This window comes from Pelobates fuscus, chromosome 8 (assembly GCF_036172605.1).
Source record: "Pelobates fuscus isolate aPelFus1 chromosome 8, aPelFus1.pri, whole genome shotgun sequence".
Lineage (NCBI taxonomy): Eukaryota > Metazoa > Chordata > Amphibia > Anura > Pelobatidae > Pelobates > Pelobates fuscus.
The window spans coordinates 5,518,137-5,545,380 of record NC_086324.1 but is presented as its reverse complement, the minus strand read 5'-3'; the positions used below and the strand labels follow the sequence as shown (position 1 = coordinate 5,545,380).

The window sequence follows — 27,244 nt, the reverse complement described above, 5'->3', positions numbered from 1 at the left end:
ATTTTCGGCAATATCGGAATCGGCCAATAGAGATACTAATATTGCCGATAATGCATATCGGGCGATAATGTCGGCCAGACCGGTAATTGATTGATCCCTACTATGGAGGAATCCCAGACTCTGCACCTGTTATGTTTGACATTGTTTAACTTAAAGGCTTTCTCTTATGTCGAAGCTTGTGAATATGATATAGAAACATAGAATGTGACGGCAGATAAGAACACTTCGGCCCAATTTTCTAAAGACTTTCATTAGTCCCTGGCCTTATCTTTTAGCTAGGATATATATATCCACGGATGCTTAAACTCCTTCACTGCACAATATATCTACAAACCTAAATCCTGCGCTCAGACTCCCACTACTCCTGGGCGGCAGCAATGACCATAGTATGCATCAGCCCCAATACATACAATGAAAACTGCCTGTGATGTTTGTCCCTGCCAGGTGTAATCCCGTTTCAAATCTACTTCCTTATTTCTAATATCTTTAATATTCGAATGGCGGCAGTCGCTGTTTGCATGACTGAGATGCCTGGAATGTGAGATAAAATAAGAAACCTGACTTTGTATTATGCAATTGGGGTTGTGTGATGCTCCGTGATGGGCGTATCCTGAATAATAAAATGACTGTTTTAGTTTAAATCGCGGATAAACATTGTGATGTCTTTAACCCCCTGTTTGCTTGTATGCCTTCTGACATCGTCTTCTCTTCTCCTGTCCATCACCCTCCTTTCTGCTGTTCCTTAGTAAGGTACTCCTGCTACATATTTAACTTTATCTTTACAAAATGAACAAGAGATATTCACAAAATAGTTAGCGAGGTGTACATAGGTCATACATATCTTACGTTGTGCACTTTTTTCCTCCTGTGATATTTTAACCTTTAAACATATACAGCAAGTCAGTAATTATACGAACAGCTAAAGATTGCAAAATAAATCTTTCGAGGAATGTCCTGGAGACTATGCTTATCAACCATCATCATCCACATTCTGTTTAATTAATAGGGAGAACAATATTTTCCTTGTGTCCTGTTAGTTTGCTTTGCTGCTTACTGCGAGTCCTGGAGGAGAGTGATACATAGAGTGAGATATTACGGCTTATTTAAAGAGCAACTGAATGCTCTATATTGTGGTAGTAATACAGTAACTGATCATTTTTGGAAGGAAAAATCTAAAGTAGTTTAATAGAATAAATGGAGCGTGTGGTATCCTGACAGCTCGATCAAACCAATCGCCCAGTCCCCTGTAAAACAAGCTCTGCAGCAATGAAGTGGTTCTGATAAAGTGCCCACTGGCTTTGCAGCAGGGAGGGGGTTAAAGTACAGTCTAAGTAGCCGTAAGTGCCTGCGTGCATGTGGCAGTGAAAGGGTTAGTGTTGGCTGTTATGGTGCAACATATCCGGCAGTAAAGGAGTTAAAGGCTCACGCCTTGCCACAGTAAAGCAAGGGTTAAGGAGTTGGTTATGTGGCAGTGAAGGTGTTAAGACCTCTAGCAGTAAGAGTTCATTTCTGAAATCGAGTAATGTAAAGGTTAATTTCTTTTTATCACAGCATTCCCGCCTAGTGACATTCCATGAAATGGTTGAGGGGGAGATGCAGTAGTGATAGGGTTACTGATATTACTCTCCTACTCTTGTGATGTTGTCTCCTCACATTAACTCCCTGTTTGCTGCACGGAAAGCTCCTTATCCTGTTCTCTTACTAACATTTCTTATGGCTTTCTTCCCCTCGCTGTGACCCCCTCCTGTGATCTCTGCTGTGCGTTCCTTTTGGCACCTGCTTTTACCTTTGCACGGCTGTGGCTTCCAGCCTTCCTTGCTTGTGACCCGTCAGAGCTCGGCCGAGGTCCCCAGTGCAGCCGAGCTGGTCAGTGCTATTGAGAATCTAGTCCGGAGTAAGATGGTAAGTTCCTGGGACCAGCCTCTGTGGAGAGTCTTGTGTGACCCATGTTTGGCATAATCTGCCACAAGAGGTTTGGGGACAGTACCATTGCCCTTGGGCTGGTAGCAGTATAATGTATCACCACATGTTTTAAATGTTTTAAGTTGACAGCAGCACCATACGATGGCAGTGTTTGGTCATTTGGGGCTCTGCGCCATGGGGAGGTCTCCGGGAAATGTGGAGTGGTAAACGATAGATAGGGCTCCATGTTGTACTTGGTTAACAAATATATTACCTCTTGCTGAGGAACCAACTAAAGCCACATACCCAAAGGATAAAATGGGAAAATTCTTAGACATTGCCATGGTAAGACCATTAACAAGGAGTTTACAATCTGGGAATAACGAGAACGGGTTAATCTCTTTGCTACAGTGAGGACACCAGGCGTCTGGTAGCTTAGCAGCCATGTTATTTACGTGGAATATTTCCAGACGATCCTCCTATTGTGTTGTAATATTTTGGGTGTGGGTAGTTGCTGCATTTGTCACAGGACACTGTTCAGTCTTGCCTTATAATGGTAATAGTAAGGTAACAATAAATCCTATTAACGGTTTGACTCCCTGATCTGGGGAGGAAGCATGCTGTAATTTGCATCCAAGATTATTTGTGCACTCTGAATGTGCTTTCAGTTAACGCATTGTGTGCCTCATCTTCCAGACGAATGATGGAGGCATATACCGCTGCTCTCAAATAAGTTCTGTGACCGATGGCTATGCAAACGAAGGCTTGACGCCATCACCAGCTCCACGAAACCACGAAGAAGAGCAGAAAGCAAAAGCAATGAGGGGTAGAATGTAAGTAACCCCCATTATATCTTATATATAGGAAAGCTTATGGCCTCCAAGACTAACCCTTACCTCACATACCTGTCTCTTGCCCTCTCCTAAAGGGCAGCCCACCTTATTTGATTGTAAATTCCTGTCCTAATGTGTTTTACACCCCACCTCCTATAGAATGTAAGCTCGTTTGAGCAGGGTCCTCTTCAACCTATTGTTCCTGTAAGTTTCTTTGTAATTGTCCTATTTATAGTTAAATCCCCCTCTCATAATATTGTAAAGCGCTACGGAATCTGTTGGCGCTATATAAATGGCAATAATAAATAATAAATAAATAAAATAAATATTCATGGATATTCCAGTACTTGAGAATAGCCCTCCTAATAACACAGAATGCACTATATAACCATGCTGTACACTTGTTATCATATAATTGTTTTGGGAACCCCTCCCACCACTCACTTTGACCCCCTTCCATGTCTCGCTATGGCCCCCTCCCATCTCTTGCTATGGCCCCCTCCCATCTCTTGCTATGGCCCCTCCCATCTCTTGCTATGGCCCCTCCCATCTCTTGCTATGACCCCTCCCATCTCTTGCTATGACCCCCTGCCCACCTCTCGCTATGACCCCCTGCCCACCGTTCACTAAAAACCCCTCCCATCTCTTGCTATGACTCCCTCCCACTGCTCGCTATGACTCCCTGCCTACTGTAGCAGACCACGGGTAACCCGACTGGTAACCTCCGCTAATTCCCTTCCTTCAGCCAGTAACTGGACGACACACAGTCCTGAAGGTACAATACAATTTTATTGGCCACACACTGCTTTTACGCATAATCCCATGCAAAGGGTCTACCTTACAATCATACAGGATCACATCCCAAGATCCTCCCCCTCCCTGGTGTCCCAGCGCGGAAGGGACTCTGTTCCCTTTGTCCCCAAAGCCTGCCACTAAATCCACAGGGTCCCCCACACCAACCGCCAGGGGTCTTCTTCCCAAGAGCCTTTGTGCCTGGGAGTCTAGGCATGGGAAAAATGGACCATTCCTTTGTCTCCCAGGCACAGAAAAGCCCACCCGCAGGAAAAGAGCTGGTCTCTTTGTCGCTCAGGCTCAGGAGAGCCCTCCAAACTCGCCAGTGCCCCAGAAGTGCCCACACCAATCTTAGGGATCCTCGCCTCGGTCGGCTAGTCCCTGTTCGCGAGGTCCCTGTGTGAAACCCAGACATGGGAACAGTGTCCTTTTTGTGTACGAATGCTCCCCCTGGATGGCATTCATATATACGAAATGGCGGCCACCCAGGGGAGCACTCATTAATTACTTCCCTTGCGGCTTCACCCTTAGGTTGCAAGTGAGAACGTTCTGATTAATTGGTGCGAACGTTCTAATGGGGCACTGGGGAGGTCCTTGTTCAGGAAACGAACGAGTCTGGAAACAATCCATGTATGCTCACCCTAGCTGGCGTTCGTCTGTACGAACGGTGGCTGCCCGAGGGAGCACTCATTGTTTCCCTTGCGGTTTGATACTTATGTTGTGAGGTGTGAAGTATCTGGAAAGGCCCCGTTCGGTAGGCGAATGCATCCCCTTCGTGGAGGCACTCCCGAACAGGGAGCGGGCACAGTATACAAAGAGGTGGGAAAACGCACACAATATCTGGCAATTCACGGACATACAGTGGTTGCGCCACACCTACCGCTCGCTATGACTCCCTGGCCACCGCTCGCTGTGACGTGACTCCCTGGCCACCGCTCGCTGTGATGTGACTCTCTGGCCACCGCTCGCTGTGACGTGACTCTCTGGCCACCGCTCGCTGTGACGTGACTCCCTGGCCACCGCTCGCTGTGACGTGACCTTTTGCTATATTCCCACCCAAATATTCCCAAACCATGTCTGTATAATTCTGGATGGCGCCCTGCCAGCAGTGTCTCTGAGCCATTATTCTGAACAAAGAGACTTTCTGTAGTGAGAAAATAATAGCTGATCTCTTGTTAAACACTTGGGTTATTGTGAGCATGGCAGGGCCGCGTACAATCGGCACTGGGGAATGGGCTCTGTTTGAACAGCTGCTGCAGGAGATCCATAAAATATGCTAAAATCTGCACCCCAGTATCACCTCTCTGTGTACCTCTTCCTTAATCCCAGTACACTCCTTTCTAAAATCTCCTCTCTGTGTACCTCTTCCTCAATCCCAGTACACTCCTTTATAATATCTCCTCTCTGTGTACCTCTTCCTCAATCCCAGTACACTCCTTTCTAAAATCTCCTCTCTGTGTACCTCTTCCTCAATCCCAGTACACTCCTTTATAATATCTCCTCTCTGTGTACCTCTTCCTTAATCTTAGTACACTCCTTTATAATATCTCCTCTCTGTGTACCTCTTCCTTAATCCCAGTACACTCCTTTATAATATCTCCTCTCTGTGTACCTCTTCTCTAATCCCAGTACACTCCTTTATAATATCTCCTCTCTGTGTACCTCTTCCTTAATTCCAGTACACTCCTTTCTAATATCTCCTCTCTGTGTACCTCTTCCTTAATCCCAGTACACTCCTTTATAATATCTCCTCTCTGTGTACCTCTTCCTTAATTCCAGTACACTCCTTTCTAATATCTCCTCTCTGTGTAACTCTTCCTTAATCCCAGTACACTCCTTTCTAATATCTCCTCTCTGTGTACCTCTTCCTTAATCCCAGTACACTCCTTTATAATATCTCCTCTCTGTGTACCTCTTCCTTAATCCCAGTACACTCCTTTCTAATATCTCCTCTCTGTGTACCTCTTCCCCAATCCCAGTACACTCCTTTATAATATCTCCTCTCTGTGTACCTCTTCCTCAATCCCAGTACACTCCTTTCTAATATCTCCTCTCTGTGTACCTCTTCCTTAATCCCAGTACACTCCTTTATAATATCTCCTCTCTGTGTACCTCTTCCTTAATCCCAGTACACTCCTTTCTAATATCTCCTCTCTGTATACTTCTTCCTTAATCCCAGTACACTCCTTTATAATATCTCCTCTCTGTGTACCTCTTCCTTAATCCCAGTACACTCCTTTCTAATATCTCCTCTCTGTGTACCTCTTCCCCAATCCCAGTACACTCCTTTATAATATCTCCTCTCTATGTACCTCTTCCTCAATCCCAGTACACTCCTTTCTAATATCTCCTCTCTGTGTACCTCTTCCTTAATCCCAGTACACTCCTTTATAATATCTCCTCTCTGTGTACCTCTTCCTTAATCCCAGTACACTCCTTTATAATATCTCCTCTCTGTGTACCTCTTCCTTAATCCCAGTACACTCCTTTATAATATCTCCTCTCTGTGTACCTCTTCTCTAATCCCAGTACACTCCTTTATAATATCTCCTCTCTGTGTACCTCTTCCTTAATTCCAGTACACTCCTTTCTAATATCTCCTCTCTGTGTACCTCTTCCTTAATCCCAGTACACTCCTTTATAATATCTCCTCTCTGTGTACCTCTTCCTTAATTCCAGTACACTCCTTTCTAATATCTCCTCTCTGTGTAACTCTTCCTTAATCCCAGTACACTCCTTTCTAATATCTCCTCTCTGTGTACCTCTTCCTTAATCCCAGTACACTCCTTTATAATATCTCCTCTCTGTATACTTCTTCCTTAATCCCAGTACACTCCTTTATAATATCTCCTCTCTGTGTACCTCTTCCTTAATCCCAGTACACTCCTTTATAATATCTCCTCTCTGTGTACCTGTGACGAAACCAACCTCGCCACTGAGAACTGGAGAAGCCTGGTTGCCCGCCTGCTGCCTTTGGACTATGGCCCTGGGAGATTGGGCCCTTTACAAACAGTATTCGGCCCTAACAGAGTGCATGTCACTCATTCTGGCCCTTTAAATACAGTGGGGCCATTCGGTACTTGCCCTGTGTGAGCAGTGATACCCCCCAGATAGCTATGCCATGGAGCCTATTCATATAATGAAAGACTATGGGAAAGACTTTGGCTCCATGGCAATTAAACTGTATTTGTGTGGTCTGCGTGCCATTCACCTAATAATGTGCACGCAGACCTGAGCTATCTGGGGATATGTTAAATGTCTGTGTTTAATGTATAAAAAGTGACTTTATGTATTTTAAAGAGTTTTATGTTGTTTTGCAACCATGTGGTTAATGGAGTCTGCCTCTAGTCCTGGATAATTAGATTTCCTCTCCAATTATCTCCAGGGCAGAAGGGAGGAAGCCAGGATGCATTGTGGGGATGTTTTACTTTTACTGTTTGAGCCAGAAGGAACAAAAGATACTTTTAGTAACTTTTTAACCCCTGGTCGGATTCATGCCATTTTTTAATATGTTGTTCCCCTGAATGGATTGATTGTGGATATGTATTTTTATGTGAATGTGATGTATGGTTTTAAAGTTATGAAAGTTGTGTAAAAGTATATTTTACTCTGTATGCATAATGGGATTATGTGTCACACTAAGGGGAGGGGATGTGTGGGAGGTAACATCTATGTTATTGGTTATTTTATGCCTCCCCCTGGGTGTGGCCTGTATGTGTACTCATGTAATAAAAACCAGGCTGGGTGCCCAGCACCTCAGACCACTGCTTGACCCTCAACACGGAGCCTTGTCTCGTTCTTGGGGGGATTCACTGTATGCTGTTGGAGATTTGACTGCTAGGAGTGTAAGCTGATGTCTGCTTTTCCTATTCATCTGCTAGCAGCTATTTGTGAGGTTCCAGCTGGAGTGCTACCTTATTCACCTATATCCAGTTCGTGAGTTCTGATGTTCTGCAGTAGCTGTGCCTTTCTGAGGAAAGGGGATTATCGCCTAAACTGGGTTTTATCCTCTTGTATGCTGAAATGGTCCGTTACAGTACCTCTTCCTTAATCCCAGTACACTCCTTTCTAATATCTCCTCTCTGTGTACCTCTTCCTCCATCCCAGTACACGCCTTTATAATATCTCCTCTCTGTGTACCTCTTCCTTAATCCCAGTACACGCCTTTCTAATATCTCCTCTCTGTGTACCTCTTCCTTAATCCCAGTACACTCCTTTCTAATATCTCCTCTCTGTGTACCTCTTCCTTAATCCCAGTACACTCCTTTATAATATCTCCTCTCTGTGTACCTCTTCCTTAATCCCAGTACACTCCTTTATAATATCTCCTCTCTGTGTACCTCTTCCTTAATCCCAGTACACTCCTTTCTAATATCTCCTCTCTGTGTACCTCTTCCTTAATCCCAGTACACGCCTTTCTAATATCTCCTCTCTGTGTACCTCTTCCTTAATCCCAGTACACGCCTTTCTAATATCTCCTCTCTGTGTACCTCTTCCTTAATCCCAGTACACTCCTTTCTAATATCTCCTCTCTGTGTACCTCTTCCTTAATTCCAGTACACTCCTTTCTAATATCTCCTCTCTGTGTACCTCTTCCTTAATCCCAGTACACTCCTTTATAATATCTCCTCTCTGTGTAACTCTTCCTCAATCCCAGTACACTCCTTTCTAATATCTCCTCTCTGTGTACCTCTTCCCCAATCCCAGTACACTCCTTTATAATATCTCCTCTCTGTGTACCTCTTCCTTAATTCCAGTACACTCCTTTCTAATATCTCCTCTCTGTGTACCTCTTCCTCAATCCCAGTACACGCCTTTCTAATATCTCCTCTCTGTGTACCTCTTCCTTAATCCCAGTACACTCCTTTCTAATATCTCCTCTCTGTGTACCTCTTCCTTAATCCCAGTACACTCCTTTCTAATATCTCCTCTCTGTGTACCTCTTCCTTAATCCCAGTACACTCCTTTCTAATATCTCCTCTCTGTGTACCTCTTCCTTAATCCCAGTACACTCCTTTATAATATCTCCTCTCTGTGTACCTCTTCCTTAATTCCAGTACACTCCTTTATAATATCTCCTCTCTGTGTACCTCTTCCTTAATCCCAGTACACTCCTTTATAATATCTCCTCTCTGTGTACCTCTTCCTTAATCCCAGTACACTCCTTTATAATATCTCCTCTCTGTGTACCTCTTCCTTAATCCCAGTACACTCCTTTCTAATATCTCCTCTCTGTGTACCTCTTCCTTAATCCCAGTACACTCCTTTATAATATCTCCTCTCTGTGTACCTCTTCCTTAATTCCAGTACACTCCTTTCTAATATCTCCTCTCTGTGTACCTCTTCCTTAATCCCAGTACACTCCTTTATAATATCTCCTCTCTGTGTACCTCTTCCTTAATCCCAGTACACTCCTTTATAATATCTCCTCTCTGTGTACCTCTTCCTTAATCCCAGTACACTCCTTTATAATATCTCCTCTCTGTGTACCTCTTCCTTAATTCCAGTACACTCCTTTCTAATATCTCCTCTCTGTGTACCTCTTCCTTAATTCCAGTACACTCCTTTCTAATATCTCCTCTCTGTGTACCTCTTCCTTAATCCCAGTACACTCCTTTCTAATATCTCCTCTCTGTGTACCTCTTCCTTAATCCCAGTACACTCCTTTCTAATATCTCCTCTCTGTGTACCTCTTCCTTAATCCCAGTACACTCCTTTCTAATATCTCCTCTCTGTGTACCTCTTCCTTAATCCCAGTACACTCCTTTCTAATATCTCCTCTCTGTGTACCTCTTCCTCAATCCCAGTACACTCCTTTCTAATATCTCCTCTCTGTGTACCTCTTCCTCAATCCCAGTACACTCCTTTCTAATATCTCCTCTCTGTGTACCTCTTCCTCAATCCCAGTACACTCCTTTCTAATATCTCCTCTCTGTGTACCTCTTCCTCAATCCCAGTACACTCCTTTCTAATATCTCCTCTCTGTGTAACTCTTCCTTAATCCCAGTACACTCCTTTCTAATATCTCCTCTCTGTGTACCTCTTCCTTAATCCCAGTACACTCCTTTATAATATCTCCTCTCTGTGTACCTCTTCTCTAATCCCAGTACACTCCTTTCTAATATCTCCTCTCTGTGTACCTCTTCCTTAATCCCAGTACACTCCTTTATATCTCCTCTCTGTGTACCTCTTCCTTAATCCCAGTACACCCCTTTCTAATATCTCCTCTCTGTGTACCTCTTCCTTAATTCCAGTACACTCTTTTCTAATATCTCCTCTCTGTGTACCTCTTCTCTAATCCCAGTACACGCCTTTCTAATATCTCCTCTCTGTGTACCTCTTCCTTAATTCCAGTACACTCCTTTATAATATCTCCTCTATGTGTACCTCTTCCTTAATTCCAGTACACTCCTTTATAATATCTCCTCTCTGTGTAACTCTTCCTTAATCCCAGTACACTCCTTTATAATATCTCCTCTCTGTGTACCTCTTCCTTAATCCCAGTACACTCCTTTATAATATCTCCTCTATGTGTACCTCTTCCTCAATCCCAGTACACTCCTTTATAATATCTCCTCTCTGTGTACCTCTTCCTTAATTCCAGTACACGCCTTTCTAATAGTGTCTTTGTGATGGGCCCTGTGGCGGTTTGTCAAGGTATCACCGCTATGGATACCCTTTTCCCATAATTGCCAATAATCTACTGGTTAAAATATTGCCAGTATCGCATAACCCCCCTCACATGAGCCAAGGCTTAATGCTGGGAGAAGACTGATTTTAATGGAAGTACAGGCATCAACTGTATAGTCAGTAAACTACAGGGCCGGACTGGGGATACAAAGCAGCCCTGGAAAAAAAAATCTATGCCAGCCCCATAAGTCATTGCGCCATATATTATCGCATGTAATATGTAGGGCTATGTCTTGCCACCCCAGATGATTGAGTAATATATATATATATATTGCTTTTTCTAATATAAAATATTGGTCCTTTCAGAGTAAAACATTTAATTATACAGTAAGCATACTCACATGCAGACACAGACAATCTCACTGACACACACAAGCTCATTGATACACAGCCTCATAAACAAACAATCTCACTAATATACATAAGCTCATTGACATAAAAACACAAGCTCACTCACTAGCACGCACACACATGCAAGCAAGCTCACTCACTAGCAGGCGCACACACACACAGCTTAATGTAGTGGTTCTGGTGTCTATAGCCTGTCCCTGCAGGCTTTTGAATGTTAACACTGACTTTTCAAAGAAAAGGCAGTGTTTACATTGCTTCCTAGTGACACCTCTAGTGACAGACACTCAGACGGTCACTAGAGGCGCTTCCTGTGTCAGCAGAGACCGAACAGCCTGCTCCCCCAGCGGCCGCCAGAAGAGCTTCCCCTGCGGCCGCAGGGCACCCACATGTCTCCCCGGCCCCAGGTGCCGACGGCCCACCGGGAAATTTCCCAGTATCCTGGTGGGCCAGTCCGGCCCTGGTAAACTCCTCCTCTGAACCTGGGAGATAATTGAGTCGGATACTGCACTAAACTAAATTATCTCCAGGCACAGAAAAATTTACAATATTAAAACACCTCAAAAGTACCCCCAACATACGAGGAAACGCCCACAAAAATCACATCCCTGGGTAGCCTGGACCTGGGTGAACAATATATCCGAAAATCACCCAGATCCATTTGGTAGTTTGCGATCGGCACTGCAGGGAAGATCTGACCGGTCTGCCACGAGGTCGAAGCCCAAAAATAGTTCCATGGAAATTGTGGCAAGAGTTGGTCTCCGTTTTTGAGGTTTTGCACGAAAACCACATAAGATATAGACAAGTTGGTTCATGGAGAATGCTCCCTGGGTTCGGTATTCTGGAACTCCCGAACGCCGTTCGTCTAAGTGAACTAGAACGGGCAGTAGATCCATAGAGATCAGTGTTCGTGAGAATGCCTGGCCGAAATGAGTTCCAGGCACTCGACGACCAGGTCCCGCTGACAGCATTCGGGAGACAAGATGGCCGGCATCCATTGTCCCAAACACTTGTACGAAATGGCAGCCACCCAGTGGAGCATTCTATTAATGATTTCCTCTGCGGTTTTCGTACAAGATACATAACGTTCTTATTGGTCTCTGGGTGGTCTCGGTTCGGGAACCAAACAAAATAACGAACCAAACTGGAACATGAATACCACGAAGAGAAATAGCCGAACAGTGATGGGGTATTTCTTCACAGGCACAACCAGAGTGTGTTCCTTTAAAGTAACTGGTAAGTCCATGAATGTGGATAAAGTTGATCATTGATGGTTTGATGGCCAGTAGGTCAGCTCAGTGGGCGAATCATCTTTATTTCTTTGAATTCACAGGTTTGTTCTGAACGAGCTGGTACAGACAGAGAAAGACTATGTCAAGGATCTCGGAGTGGTTGTGGAGGTTAGTGCTTTGTCTGTCCTTTCATTCCTCTCCAGACCAAAAGTTTCCCAGACTGGGATACAAATTACAAAGTACTTGTTCTTTAAACAAGGCACAAACATGTGCTGCAGCGCTGTACTATACAAAGTGGTTACAAGCAAGTTAAAGGTATAGATAGCAAGAAATAGAGGTACGATGGTGCTTGACCTGGGTGGAACTGTTGGTGGGAATCTAATGGTGTGATTAGCGGGGGGGAATAGACTGTGTAAAGCTGGAGCTGAGAGTCTGATGGTGTGATTGGCGGGGGGAATAGACCGTGTAAAGCTGGAGCTGGGAGTCTGATGGTGTGATTGGCGGGGGGAATAGACCGTGTAAAGCTGGAGCTGGGAGTCTGATGGTGTGATTGGCGGGGGGAATAGACCGTGTAAAGCTGGAGCTGGGAGTCTGATGGTGTGATTGGCGGGGGGGAATAGACCGTGTAAAGCTGGAGCTGAGAGTCTGATGGTGTGATTGGCGGGGAGGAATAGACCGTGTAAAGCTGGAGCTGAGAGTCTGATGGTGTGATTGGCGGGGAGGAATAGACCGTGTAAAGCTGGAGCTGAGAGTCTGATGGTGTGATTGGCGGGGTGGAATAGACCGTGTAAAGCTGGAACTGTGAGAGTCTGATGGTGTGATTGGCGGGGGGAATAGACCGTGTAAAGCTGGAGCTGGGAGTCTGATGGTGTGATTGGCGGGGGGAATAGACCACGTAAAGCTGGAGCTGAGAGTCTGATGGTGTGATTGGCGGGGGGGAATAGACCGTGTAAAGCTGGAGCTGGGAGTCTGATGGTGTGATTGGCGGGGGGGAATAGACCGTGTAAAGCTGGAGCTGGGAGTCTGATGGTGTGATTGGCGGGGGGAATAGACCGTGTAAAGCTGGAGCTGAGAGTCTGATGGTGTGATTGGCGGGGGGGAATAGACCGTGTAAAGCTGGAGCTGGGAGTCTGATGGTGTGATTGGCGGGGGGGAATAGACCGTGTAAAGTTGGAGCTGAGAGTCTGATGGTGTGATTGGCGGGGGGGAATAGACCGTGTAAAGCTGGAGCTGAGAGTCTGATGGTGTGATTGGCGGGGGGGAATAGACCGTGTAAAGCTGGAGCTGGGAGTCTGATGGTGTGATTGGCGGGGGGGAATAGACCGTGTAAAGCTGGAGCTGGGAGTCTGATGGTGTGATTGGCGGGGGGAATAGACCGTGTAAAGCTGGAGCTGGGAGTCTGATGGTGTGATTGGCTGGGGGAATAGACCATGTAAAGCTGGAGGTCTGGTGGTGTGATTGGCGGGGGTGGGGGGGATCCTTGTGCTTCTTGAAGTTGGGGTATCCCATATATATAGTAAATACAGATGCTGACTGTATTCCTGTTGAATCGCAGAGCTTCATGCCAAGGATGGAAGAGAAGGGGATGCCAGAAGATATGAATGGCAAGGAGAAGATTGTGTTTGGCAACATTCTCCAAATCTACGACTGGCACAAAGAGTGAGTTTGAAAAAGGGGTTCTGTTCAGATTGGCATTGTGGTAAATCTACGCTGTGACACATCAGGTTATCTGAAAGACTGATGTCCTCGTGAACTCCTTGTTACAGCTGTAAAAATGTATTGTGAAAGTGTGTAAAAGCAGGCTGTGGCATGGTAATCAGCCACGCAAATCGAAATAAAGCAACAAAGCGTCCAGCTCCCTCATATCCTTTCCCCAATGCGTTCCTGCCACAGACAGGGTGTAACCAGTGCTAATTATTCTAATGCTTTTATTGCACAGATTGAGCACTTCTTTCTTATATCGTGATTCGGAATGTTACTGCCATTTGATTTTTATCGCTAAACTTGACAAGGAAAAGACAGGGAAATGCGCCAAATTAGAAACGTGTTCTAACTGCTCTTCTGGCCAGAAATGGACAATTCCCTTTTATTTTTTCCACAATATAAAGTTAAATGATTTAACCCCTTCAGATCACACCGTAATGTTAACCCTTTCAGTGCCGTGTGTTGCAGCTCGCTAGTTTGTGGATACAAGAGACAAGAAGGGTTAATAGTGGATACTTTCTCTTGAAAATGGAACTGAGAACATGAAAAGAATAGTTTGAAATTGAATGTGTCCTTCATGTTCCCAAGATAGGCAAATTGTTCCTGTCGTCCTTTTAATGACTGATTAGGAACAATAGCGTCACTGTTTGCTGACTTGTGTTTCAACATCTGATAATTGAGGAGCAGAGAGAGTGTGTATTATCTTCATAATAGGCAGGGAGTGGGCAGATCTGTGTGTCCCCCCAATTTAAACCCCATTTATATTCTAACGTCCTCTGTCAGCAAGTGTTAAAGTGCATGAGGATCCCAAACGATGAATTTGTGTCAAAGAAATTCTATTTTAAGTAAATGGGAAGAACCCTATGATCCTTACTTGGAGTGAAGATTGAGTGTTGGCCAGTCAGTTTGGAGGGCTGCTGTTTGAATTTTGGAAAACCTTTCACATCTTTTCCCATTCTGAAGTATTTCCATGAAGTGCAACTGTATGTAATTCCCATGAGCATTCTATTTCTATTTATCCCCTAAAGCTGGTACCTATAGAAAAGGTGGGGTTCCACACGGAGCCCGCTGGAACCTATAGAAATGGTGGGGTTCCACACGGAGCCCGCTGGTACCTATATAAATGGTGGGGTTCCACACACTGCCCGCTGGTACCTATATAAATGGTGGGGTTCCACACGGAGCCCGCTGGTACCTATATAAATGGTGGGGTTCCACACGGAGCCCGCTGGTACCTATATAAATGGTGGGGTTCCACACGGAGCCCGCTGGTACCTATATAAATGGTGGGGTTCCACACGGAGCCCGCTGGTACCTATATAAATGGTGGGCTTCCACACACTGCCCGCTGTTACGTATATAAATATATACGTTGGGTTCCACACACTGCCCGCTGCTACCTTTAGAAATGGTGGGGTTCCACACACTGCCCACTGCTATCTATAGCAATGGTGGGGTTCCACACACTGCCCACTGCTATCTATAGCAATGGTGGGGTTCCACACACTGCCCACTGCTATCTATAGCAATGGTGGGGTTCCACACACTGCCCACTGCTATCTATAGCAATGGTGGGGTTCCACACACTGCCCACTGCTATCTATAGCAATGGTGGGGTTCCACACGAGGCCCGTTGGTACCTACTGAAACGGTGGGGTTCCACACGAGGCCCGCTGGTACCTATAGAAGCGGTGGGTTTCCCCACACGGCCCGCTGCTACAGAACAAGGATTGTGTGAATGTTACACATGGACTGTTGAGGGGCAGTATGGAAACAATCTATATATTGCAACATCTTACTTTGGTTATGAAATCACTATATACAGTCCATAGCTCACCTGAGATTAGGCTTCATGTTTCCTCTTCAGCGACCATCAGTAACTTGCTTTAAATACACCATATATTACCATGCCATGGTACAGAGCCTTGCTGTACAATAAATAGTAGATCACCATACTGTACAATAAATAGTATATGACTGTACAATGAACAATATATTACCGTACTGTACAATATATAGCATATTACCATACTGTACAATAGAATATTACCATACTGTACAATAGAATATTACCATACTGTACAATAAATATATTGCCATACTGTACAATAAATAACATATTACCATACAATAGAATATTACCATACTGTACAATAAATAATATATTACCATACTGTACAATAAATAATATATTACCATACTGTACAATAAATATATTGCCATACTGTACAATAAATATATTGCCATACTGTACAATAAATAACATATTACCATACAATAGAATATTACCATACTGTACAATAAATATATTGCCATACTGTACAATAAATATATTGCCATACTGTACAATAAATAACATATTACCATACAATAGAATATTGCCATACTGTACAATAAATAACATATTACCATACAATAGAATATTACCATACTGTACAATATAGTATGTCACTGTACTGTTCAATAAATGTGGTGTCAATCGGTACCATTCCAGACATTCCAGGTATTTCATAGTAGACTGATTGTGATGTCGTACAATACATAACATTGATTAAAATTTTACAGTTTTTCTAAAAGTTATGTTTTTATTTTACAGCTTTTTCCTGGGAGAATTGCAAAAATGTCCTCAAGAACCCGAACGCTTGGCACAACTTTTCATCAAACATGTGAGTTTTCCAAAGTAGCAGATCGCGCAATTACCCTGCAGCCATACACAGAGCATGTGGTAAATGTTTACTGTACACTAAAGGCAGGGCACGCGCTCACTGTCTGCGATATGCTGGGCACGCGCTCGCTGTCTGCGATATGCTGGGCACGCGCTCGCTGTCTGCGACGCACTGGGCGTGCTCTCACTGTCTGCGATATGCTGGGCACGCGCTCGCTGTCTGCGATATGCTGGGCACGCGCTCGCTGTCTGCGACGCACTGGGCGTGCGCTCGCTGTCTGCGATATGCTGGGCACGCGCTCGCTGTCTGCGATATGCTGGGCACGCACTCGCTGTCTGCGATATGCTGGGCACGCGCTCGCTGTCTGTGACGCACTGGGCGTGCTCTCACTGTCTGCGATATGCTGGGCACGCGCTCGCTGTCTGCGATATGCTGGGCACGCGCTCGCTGTCTGCGACGCACTGGGCGTGCTCTCACTGTCTGCGATATGCTGGGCACGCGCTCGCTGTCTGCGATATGCTGGGCACGCGCTCGCTGTCTGCGACGCACTGGGCGTGCTCTCACTGTCTGCGATATGCTGGGCACGCGCTCGCTGTCTGCGATATGCTGGGCACGCGCTCGCTGTCTGCGACGCACTGGGCGTGCTCTCACTGTCTGCGATATGCTGGGCACGCGCTCGCTGTCTGCGATATGCTGGGCACGCGCTCGCTGTCTGCGACGCACTGGGCGTGCTCTCACTGTCTCCGATATGCTGGGCACGCGCTCGCTGTCTGCGATATGCTGGGCACGCGCTCGCTGTCTGCGATATGCTGGGCACGCGCTCGCTGTCTGCGATATGCTGGGCACGCGCTCGCTGTCTGTGATATGCTGGGCACGCGCTCGCTGTCTGCGATATGCTGGGCACGCGCTCGCTGTCTGCGATATGCTGGGCACGCGCTCGCTGTCTGCGATATGCTGGGCGCTCGCTGTCTGCGATATGCTGGGCACGAGCTCGCTGTCTGCGATATGCTGGCACGCGCTCGCTGTCTGCGATATGCTGGGCACGCGCTCGCTGTCTGCGATATGCTGGGCACGCGCTCGCTGTCTGCGATATGCTGGGCACGCGCTCGCTGTCTGCGATATGCTGGGCACGCGCTCGCTGTCTGCGATATGCTGGGCACGCGCTCGCTGTCTGCGATATGCTGGGCACGCGCTCGCTGTCTGCGATATGCTGGGCACGCGCTCGCTGTCTGCGATATGCTGGGCACGCGCTCGCTGTCTGCGATATGCTGGGCACGCGCTCGCTGTCTGCGATATGCTGGGCACGCGCTCGCTGTCTGCGATATGCTGGGCGCTCGCTGTCTGCGATATGCTGGGCACGAGCTCGCTGTCTGCGATATGCTGGCACGCGCTCGCTGTCTGCGATATGCTGGGCACGCGCTCGCTGTCTGCGACGCACTGGGCGTGCTCTCACTGTCTGCGATATGCTGGGCACGCGCTCGCTGTCTGCGATATGCTGGGCACGCGCTCGCTGTCTGCAATATGCTGGGCACGCGCTCGCTGTCTGCGATATGCTGGGCACGCGCTCGCTGTCTGCGATATGCTGGGCACGCGCCTGCTGTCTGCGATATGCTGGGCACGTGCTCGCTGTCTGCGATATGCTGGGCACGCGCTCGCTGTCTGCGATATGCTGGGCACGCGCTCGCTGTCTGCGATATGCTGGGCACGCGCTCGCTGTCTGCGATATGCTGGGCACGCGCTCGCTGTCTGCGATATGCTGGGCACGCGCTCGCTGTCTGCGACGCACTGGGCACGCGCTCGCTGTCTGCGACGCACTGGGCACGTGCTTGCTGTCTGCGATATGTTGGGCACGCGCTCACTGTCTGCGATATGTTGGGCACGCGCTCACTGTCTGCGACGCACTGGGTGCGCTCTCACTGTCTGCGACGCACTGGGTGCGCTCTCACTGTCTGCGACGCACGTGGTGCGCTCTCACTGTCTGCGACGCGCTCTGTGCGCTCTCACTGTCTGCAACGCGCTCTGTGCGCTCTCACTGTCTGCGCAAGGCACGTAGTGTTACATTGTTTTTCCTGTTGCATACCGGAATCAAGGCCTTGTATCAGCTACTCCTTCTATATATTCGGCCTGTAGCCGTCATGTCTTAATTGAGAGTGTATTGTATCTTTATGTACTTTGCACTGTGTAAAAGGTCAGATTTGTTTTACAGGAGAGAAGATTACACATGTACGTGGTATACTGCCAAAACAAGCCACGCTCGGAGTACGTGGTCGCAGAGTATGACTCTTATTTTGAGGTAAGACCGCCTCTTCCAAATGAGAGAGCTTCTAATCTACGGAATCTTACCCAAAGAGAAATGAAAAAGTGGCAGCAAACCTCAAAGACCCAACAGAAATAGAAAAATGCAGCAAAACAGGAAAACAAAGCACAAGTATCAAATCTAAAAGTCCAAAATCCCCACTTGTAGGATACGTGTAATTGTGTAGTCAGTAGTAGTGTTCCATGAGCCCAAAAACGACAACAATAGTGCTTGGTGTGTACACTAAATGTAATAAATGCTTCTTCTGGTTTATTGATATATACGTCTTTTGTGTATATATAGTCTTGGGTCAGAGGCTCGCCATATTAATATACGTCTATATTAATGAAAAGTACTAATATGCAATCTGAACAAAGGACAAGTGTGGAACCATAAGGTCCAAGCGGAAGAGTTATAAATGGGAAGGAGTCCCTACCTTTAATAATCCTAAGGATATAGACAGTAAATGCAATCTGACTTACGGTTTCTTCAGGTTTATTCTTAGCTACTGATACATAATAAAACAACAAAGTATGTTACATGATCATGGATGTTCAACAGCAGATGGTAATTGCTGAACTCCTGAAGGGAGAGTTATATCGTTACATAGCTACATCGAGAGAGACAGAGAGCTCTCCTGTCCCTTTGTTCAGTTACTATATAGATGTGCCCATACTGACGTCAGAGTTTAACTCTAGCCATATAAGGACAAAACCCCCAACCCACATTCCAGACTTCTCATACAAGAAAACCCTGTGACTTATACCATCTGTTACTTATGTCAATCCAGACATCCATAAATAATCAATAGAAACATAGAATATGCAATATTCTACACTAAACCAGAAATAATGAATAAAAATAAATATTCACATTGGATTGAGCAGACGCACTACAATAATCCCCACCTAGGACTCTTTCACGAGATCCTCTCTGGAGTGATGAACGGGATGCCAGGCAAAAAAATGTATAAAAGCAATAAAAAAGGAATATGGCACAATCACAGTATAAAAGTAGGCCAAATCACTTTAATTAAAATGCTTTAAAAAATCCACATCCCGTACGCGGTAAGACACAAGTGATTTTCGCTACTTTTATACTGTGATTGTGCCATTTTCCTTTTTTATTTCTTTTATACATTTTTTTGCATGGCATCCCATTAATCACTCCAGAGAGGATCTCGTGAAAGAGTCCTAGATGGGGATTATTCCACTAACACCTTATTCATTGAGCAGTGTGTCTGCTCAATCCAATGTGAGTATATTTATTTTTATTTATTACTCCTGGTTTGGTGTACACACTGAGCACTATTGTTGTCATTTTGGGCTCATGGTCCTTATACTGTTGTGAATACTGCGCTACTGACTACACTATTACACATATCCTACAAGTGGGGATTATACCATTGTACGCCCATCATACTAGAGCTGGTCTTAGCTCTATAAAACGTGAGTAGAACCATATAAGACTTGCACTTTAAAAGTACCACAAATTATTGGAACATATTGCACTATTGGCTTTCTTCTTTGTTTTATTTTGGATAACTATACGGTTCCCAAGAAACTTTGGATCTGGTATCCCTATAGAATAGGACAAAAAGACTCCTCGATGAGATTTGGCTGCTACCTTTGCAAGTTTACACACTGATTTTGGACTTTTATATTTGATACTTGTGCTTTGTTTTAGTGTTTTAATATTTTAAACACATTTATTCACAATTGGCGCAACCTTTTCCTGTTTTGTTGCATTAAACAAGTTGTAAAAAGTACGTGTTTCCACGGGGAGATTGTTTTAGTGGCCAGAAGTAATTCCTGCAAAGCAGAACTGGGACACACGTAATTAGAGTCTCAGCTGGTACCAAAACCATTCCGCTTCTTCTCCACATCTTAGATGGAAAATAAAATGGAGTGGGCACTGGAACACATCTGAGCAAAAAGAGCCGCTTTAATCCAGATCACATTGTTTTGAGAGCACAGTCATTTCTTTTATTGCCTCTCCATAGTGGCACTTCTCAATCTCCTTGCAGCATGGATTAATGTGGCCCTTGCGGCTCCTGCTCCAGTACTTTTATCACTCCATATACATGCTAGTATGTTTTCTTTGCAGGAAGTGAAGCAGGACATTAACCAGAGATTCACACTCAGTGATTTCCTGATCAAGCCAATTCAGAGAATAACGAAATACCAACTCCTCATCAAGGTGAAAGGGATAAATCTCTCTATAAACGTCAACATGGGCTGGCATCACACAACATGAAATAAAACTCCATTCTCTGTCCTCATGATTCTTTCTGGAGGCAGTCATGAATGATTAAATGGAGCTTATTCACTGTGGAATTGGATGAATGGGGCGTATTGATTGAGGATTGCATTAAATTGGGCATATTCCCTGTGGGTGTAGCGGAATGGAGCGTATTCCCTGTGGGTGTAGCGGAATGGGGCGTGTTCCCTGTGGGTGCAGCGGAATGGGGCGTATTCCCTTAGGGTTTTGCCGAATGGGGCGTATTCCCTGTGGGTGTAGCGGAATGGGGCGTATTCCCTGTGGGTGTAGCGGAATGGGGCGTATTCCCTGTGGGTGTAGCGGAATGGGGCGTATTCCCTGTGGGTGTAGCGGAATGGGGCGTATTCCCTGTGGGTGTAGCGGAATGGGGCGTATTCCCTGTGGGTGTAGCGGAATTGGGCGTATTCCCTTAGGGTTTTGCCGAATGGGGCGTATTCCCTTAGGGTTTTGCCGAATGGAGCGTATTCCCTGTGGGTGTAGCCGAATGTAGCGTATTCCCTGTGGGTGTAGCCGAATGTAGCGTATTCCCTGTGGGTGTAGCCGAATGGAGCGTATTCCCTGTGGGTGTAGCCGAATGGAGCGTATTCTCTGTGGGTGTAGCGGAATGGAGCGTATTCTCTGTGGGTGTAGCGGAATGGAGCGTATTCCCTGTGGGTGTAGCGGAATGGAGCGTATTCCCTGTGGGTGTAGCGGAATGGAGCGTATTCCCTGTGGGTGTAGCGGAATGGGGCGTATTCCCTGTGGGTGTAGCGGAATGGGGCGTATTCCCTGTGGGTGTAGCGGAATGGGGCGTATTCCCTGTGGGTGTAGCGGAATGGGGCGTATTCCCTTAGGGTGTAGCCGAATGGGGCGTATCCTCTGTGGGTGTAGCGAAATGGGGCGTATTCCCTGTGGGTGTAGCGGAATGGAGCGTATTCCCTGTGGGTGTAGCGGAATGGAGCGTATTCCCTGTTGGTGTAGCCGAATGGAGCGTATTCCCTGTGGGTGTAGCGGAATGGAGCATATTCCCTGTGGGTGTAGCGGAATGGAGCATATTCCCTGTGGGTGTAGCGGAATGGAGCATATTCCCTGTGGGTGTAGCGGAATGGAGCATATTCCCTGTGGGTGTAGCGGAATGGAGCATATTCCCTGTGGGTGTAGCGGAATGGAGCGTATTCCCTGTGGGTGTAGCGGAATGGAGCGTATTCCCTGTGGGTGTAGCGGAATGGAGCGTATTCCCTGTTGGTGTAGCGGAATGGAGCGTATTCCCTGTTGGTGTAGCCGAATGGAGCGTATTCCCTGTTGGGTGTAATGGAATGGGGCGTGTTCCCTGTTGGGTGTAATGGAATGGGGCGTATTCCTTGTGGGTGTAGCGGAATGGGGCGTATTCCCCGTGGGTGTAGCGGAATGGGGCGTGTTCCCCGTGGGTGTAGCGGAATGGGGCGTGTTCCCCGTGGGTGTAGCGGAATGGTTTCCAATAAATTGAGCGTATTCCCCCCTGTTTGTTTGTTTCCAAGTTTTAGCTGCTGTGTTCTCAACCTTTATTGTTGAAGCTTAGCTGTTGGATACGGATGGCGGAGACCCCCTCTCCCCCACCCCTCTCACTATGTGTAGTTGCTGGTGATTTGGAAGTTATATTACTGATTTCAGCAAAAATCTGTCATTGTCTGTCTGATTTTGTGTCCCCATTTGCCTTTTCAATTCAATTGGTGGAAGGAATAGATTTCAGGCTCTGTAATAATTTCTTGCTCACTCTTACAGGATTTTCTGAAGTATAGTCAGAAGGCTGGTCTGGAGTGTTCGGAGATTGAGGTGGGTTTCATGCAGAATTCATTCACTAAACCCCCATGACCATGGGTGTAGGAAGTAGGGAGAACAGGAATGTGGATCCCAACACAAAGCTAAAGCACCGCGCTTACAGCAGCAGTAGCTTAGTATCTAACAGCTCAAAATACGTTACCTGCACTCTGGCCTAAATCCCTATGTACATGTGACGGACCGCTGGCACTCCAACCGAGTACCTCTGCCAGTATGCTCCTAGCGCTTGCCGAGGACTTCGAGCACTCCAATCGACACCATCAGTACTGCGGACCCTACTTCCAGCGATGCAGCTGCGCCAGGGTCTCGCCGTCTCTTACCCACCCTGGATCCACGACCAGGATCCAGCTCCCAGTGGGTGAACCTCTCCTAAATCCAGAGAGCGTAGCAGGAGTAAGTGATTATACACTCTGGGGAGTAAGTGATTATAGCAATCCCCAGAGTGTAGGTATCGCTTCCCCCAAGCATGAGCCAAGGCTTCAAGAAAGGTGCAAGTAGGTCTGGTTTATTGAGGGCTACGTGCCCGGTATTTATGCATGTGTCCACCAGGTGGACACTCCCCTAGGGGACCTGATGGAACAATGGGACACATATTGGATATTAGCCAATCGCAGCCAATACAAACAAAACACTCCCACAGTGACCTCACAATCCCTTCTCTCTATCCTGGAGATAATTGGGAAGTAATCAAATTATCTCCCAGGACAGAGGCAAGACTCCATTAACCACATGGTTACAAAAAGACATAACATTACACAGTGTTACAATTACTACATAAAACATATACATGCAACATATCCCCAGATAGCTTAGATCTGAGCGCACATTATTAAAAAATGGCGCTCAGATCACATACATACAGTTCAATCGTCATGGAGCCAAAGTGTTTTCCATAGTCTTTCGTTACACGAATAGGCTCCATGGCATAGCTATCTGGGGTAGCACTACTCACATAATGAAAGTCCCGAACGCCCCAGCAGAAATACACAAATAAACCTTTCTGCAGGGTAAAATACAGCTATCAGCACAGGGGCCATAGTCGGAAGGCAGGAGGCTAGCCAGTAGTCCCCTCCAGGCACAAGTGGCGAAGGGCACTTCGTCACAGTACATTTAAACAAAATGGAGGCCCTTTAGTTTTACTCCAATGGCCATTTGAATATAAGCTTACCTGCCATGTCAAGGCAAGCCCCAAATGTGAGTCCTACACTAGCCATTAGATTTGCTGATATCAGCCAACAATTTCCAATGAGACAGGAATGGGTATTTTATAAAGTTTTTTCACATTTAACCCGTTATAGGGCTTCTACACATACAATGAACCTTGCTGGTATCAGACAAAGGTAAATGTCTCTATTGAGACAGGAAGGGGTGTTTTATTAACCCTTTATAGGGCTTCTACACATACAATAAACCTTGCTGGTATAAGATAAAGGTAAACGTCTCTAATGAGACAGGAAGGGGTATTTTATAAACCATTTCATACTTATTAACCCTTTATAGGGCTTCTACACATACAATAAACGTTGCTGATATCAAAGTGTAAACATCTCTAATGAGACAGGAAGGGGTATTTTATTACCCCTAAATAGGGCTGATACACATACAATCTCAGGGTTAATAAGTATGTAGGGGTTTATAAAACATGTTTCATTAGAGATGTTTACCTTTGTCTGAACCCAGCAAGGCTTATTGTATGGGTAGAAGAACTAAAGAGACTCTATTTTGTTTCAATGTACATAGGGATATGGGCCAGAGCGCAGGTAACGTTCTTTGTTTTTCAGGAATGGGGATCCCCTCTAACAGATCAGCATATATACAGGAGAAATTCTGCTTACATTATTAACATTTCTGTCTTCCTATTTATTGTACTTGACAATTTTTCTATAGACCGGGTTATAGAAAGGAGATAGATATGTAGACAAAAAAGTAATAATAAAAATACATATATTACAATATGCATGTGAATCAAATATAGTTATATTTTATTTATTTATATATATATATATTTTACAGGGTTACTAGTTAGATTTGCTTGTAGATAGTTTTATGTATATAATCTGTATACACCTAGTGTTAACCCTTGACCTAAAGCTGTCTTCTCTATAACACAGAAAGCAGTGGAGTTAATGTGCCTTGTCCCAAAACGCTGTAACGACATGATGAATCTGGGGCGACTTCAGGGCTTTGAGGTGAGTAAAATCTGATCTAAAATGTTGTATTACCACAAAGTACTCGGCTCAATAACCTCCTCTCTTGGTAGCGATAGTAAAAAACAGATCTACAAAAGTAGAGAACAAACAAGTAGAAACAGTAAAGCGGAACAACAATAAATCCAAGTCCACCATGGGGATTGACAAGAGAACACTGATACAGGAGGACTTGGCCGAGAATGAAGATTAATAAGGGAGCGTAACCAAGCGCTTGAGCTGTATGGACGGGAGTTCGTGAAGCTCCTCCAACCCGAGCGATAAAGAGCCGAAATAAACGGACTGCAAGGCACAGAAACCCGTCACCAAAGGGTAACTTACCTGCAAAATGTCCCAGAGGAACAAATCAAAAAAGGATCCAGCATCATTTTTTCTGGCAAAGGCATCCGCTCTGAAAGCCCGCGGAGGCCCTGACACCTTCCAAGATGGCGACGGGCCAGGCTCCAGGGACAGTTTCCCCTCACCTTCTGCCTCCCCAGACTCACATACAGGGGATAGCCAGATTACGATGTCCAACATGAGGACAATGATGGCTGAATTCTCCGCGTCCATACATACCAGCATATCCTGTCAAATCCAGACACTGGCTGCTGAACTGCAGAAAGAGATACGGGATATAGGCCTGAGAACAGCTCACATGGAGCAAAAAATGGATGACTGTGCCACAGCCCATAACAGCCTGGCAGACAAACTACTGGGGCTGGATGGGATCATAGCGGCACAAAAAGTGAAACTTGCATACCTGGAGGACAGATCCAGGTGCAATAACTTACTCATTCGAGACGGTAACAAATGCAGACCTGCAAGCCTATCTACTGAACATGTTCCAGGAGATTGCGCCCAAGGTGCATCCTAACCAGTTCCTAGTGGACCGTGCACACAGCTAAGATGGGCTAAGATGACCCAAACACGTGCCTGCTACAGCCGACATCTCTTTCACGCAAAAGAACGTATAGCAAAAGCATGTAGGACCTCTACTATGCCGGACCAGTTCAAAAACATCAAAATCTATGCTGACATCTCAGCCGCCACCCTGCAATTTCGGAAGTCAATGGTGCCCATCACCTTAACCCTCAGACAACAAGACATCTCCTACAAATGGGGATACCCCGCGAAGTTGCTGATTCACTACCATTTAACCTACTAAATCGCCTTTTAGCTGCATGTATGCTACACATTACTGTTTACTAATTGTTAGTGGTATGCCACTATTATTGAAAGACACCCACTTGGTACACCCGTACTCAGGCTGACCAACCTTATGCTGCTCAGACATTGTACAGTATGCCACAGGACTACACAAGTACATCTTTCAGTTTACGGTACATAAACATAGGTTAGAATATGGCACTGCCTACCTAGCAATTGAGATTGTTTTTCCGCTAGATAGGGAGCAGCTTCGTACCCCAGGAGTACGGCAGGAATTGGGACATGCAACAGCCTCTGAGATAGAGTGGGAGACCATATTTAAAAGAATAAAAACTACCACAATAAGAGGGCATAGTCTTAAATTAGAGGGGCAAATGTTTAAAAATAATATCAGGAAGTATTACTTTACTGAGAGGGTAGTGAATGCATGGAATAGCCTTCCAGCTGAAGTGGTAGAGGTTAACACAGTGAAGGAGTTTAACCATGCGTGGGATAGGCATAAGACTATCCTAACTATAGATAAGGCCAGTGTGGCGAAACCGACCCCGCCACGTGTCCTTGGAGGGGGCTGCTTGCCCGCCTCTTGCCGTTGGACTATGGACCAGACTTTATGTGAATGTGTTAACCCAGATAGCTATGCCATGGAGCCCATTCGTGTAGTTAAAGACTTCGGCTCCATGGCAAGTAAACTGTGTGAGTAGGATCTGCACGCTATTCTGTAGTTTTGTGCGCTCAGATCCCAGCTATCTGGGGATAGGTGAAATGTCTGTGTGTTATGTGTAAAAGGTGAATTTATGTATTTTAAAGTGTTTTACTGTCTTTGTGTCCCCATGTGCTCAATGGAGTCTGTGTCTGTGCTGGGAGGTAATTGGATTACTTCTCCAGCACAGAGAAGGCTCTGTAAAACCGGTCTGAGCTGGAAAGCTAGGGGTTTTAAAAGATACTTTACTAACTTTTGAACCCCTGGTCTGATCCATGCCATTTTTAATATGTTGTTCCCCTGAATGGATTGAATGTGGATATGTAATTTTATGTGAATGTGATGTATGGTTTTGAAGTTATAAATATTGTGTAAAAAGTATATTTTAAACTGTATGAATAATGGGATTATGTGTCACACTAAGGGGAAGGGGATGTGTGGGTTGCACCCGTGATACTATTGGTTATTTTATGCCTCCCCCTGGGTGTGGCCTGTATGTGTACTCTTGTAATAAAAGCCAGGCTGGATGTGCCAGTCCAGAGTTCCTGCTTAACCCTCAAAGTGAAGTGTCGTCTCATTATTGGGGGAGGATTTATTGTATGCTGTTACAGTTTGACTGCTCGGAGTGTAAACCTATTCGTATGGTTT

General features: G+C 45.6%; 1 protein-coding gene across 9 annotated transcripts in view; it reads left to right on the top strand.

Moving 5' to 3' along the window:
* The window catches only part of KALRN (kalirin RhoGEF kinase), a 413,233-nt gene that overhangs the window by 334,647 nt on the left and 51,342 nt on the right, over positions 1-27,244 (top strand). For 7 of the 9 annotated variants that reach the window (XM_063429172.1, XM_063429173.1, XM_063429170.1 and 4 more), the window contains 9 exons: positions 1,810-1,902; positions 2,599-2,735; positions 11,899-11,965; positions 13,353-13,456; positions 16,098-16,167; positions 18,374-18,460; positions 20,570-20,662; positions 22,484-22,534; positions 24,652-24,729. In XM_063429172.1, the coding sequence (XP_063285242.1) occupies positions 1,810-1,902; positions 2,599-2,735; positions 11,899-11,965; positions 13,353-13,456; positions 16,098-16,167; positions 18,374-18,460; positions 20,570-20,662; positions 22,484-22,534; positions 24,652-24,729 (780 nt within the window). The remainder of the gene's footprint in view (positions 1-1,809; positions 1,903-2,598; positions 2,736-11,898; positions 11,966-13,352; positions 13,457-16,097; positions 16,168-18,373; positions 18,461-20,569; positions 20,663-22,483; positions 22,535-24,651; positions 24,730-27,244) is intronic. The other 2 variants (XM_063429174.1, XM_063429179.1) reach the window with 1 other exon arrangement.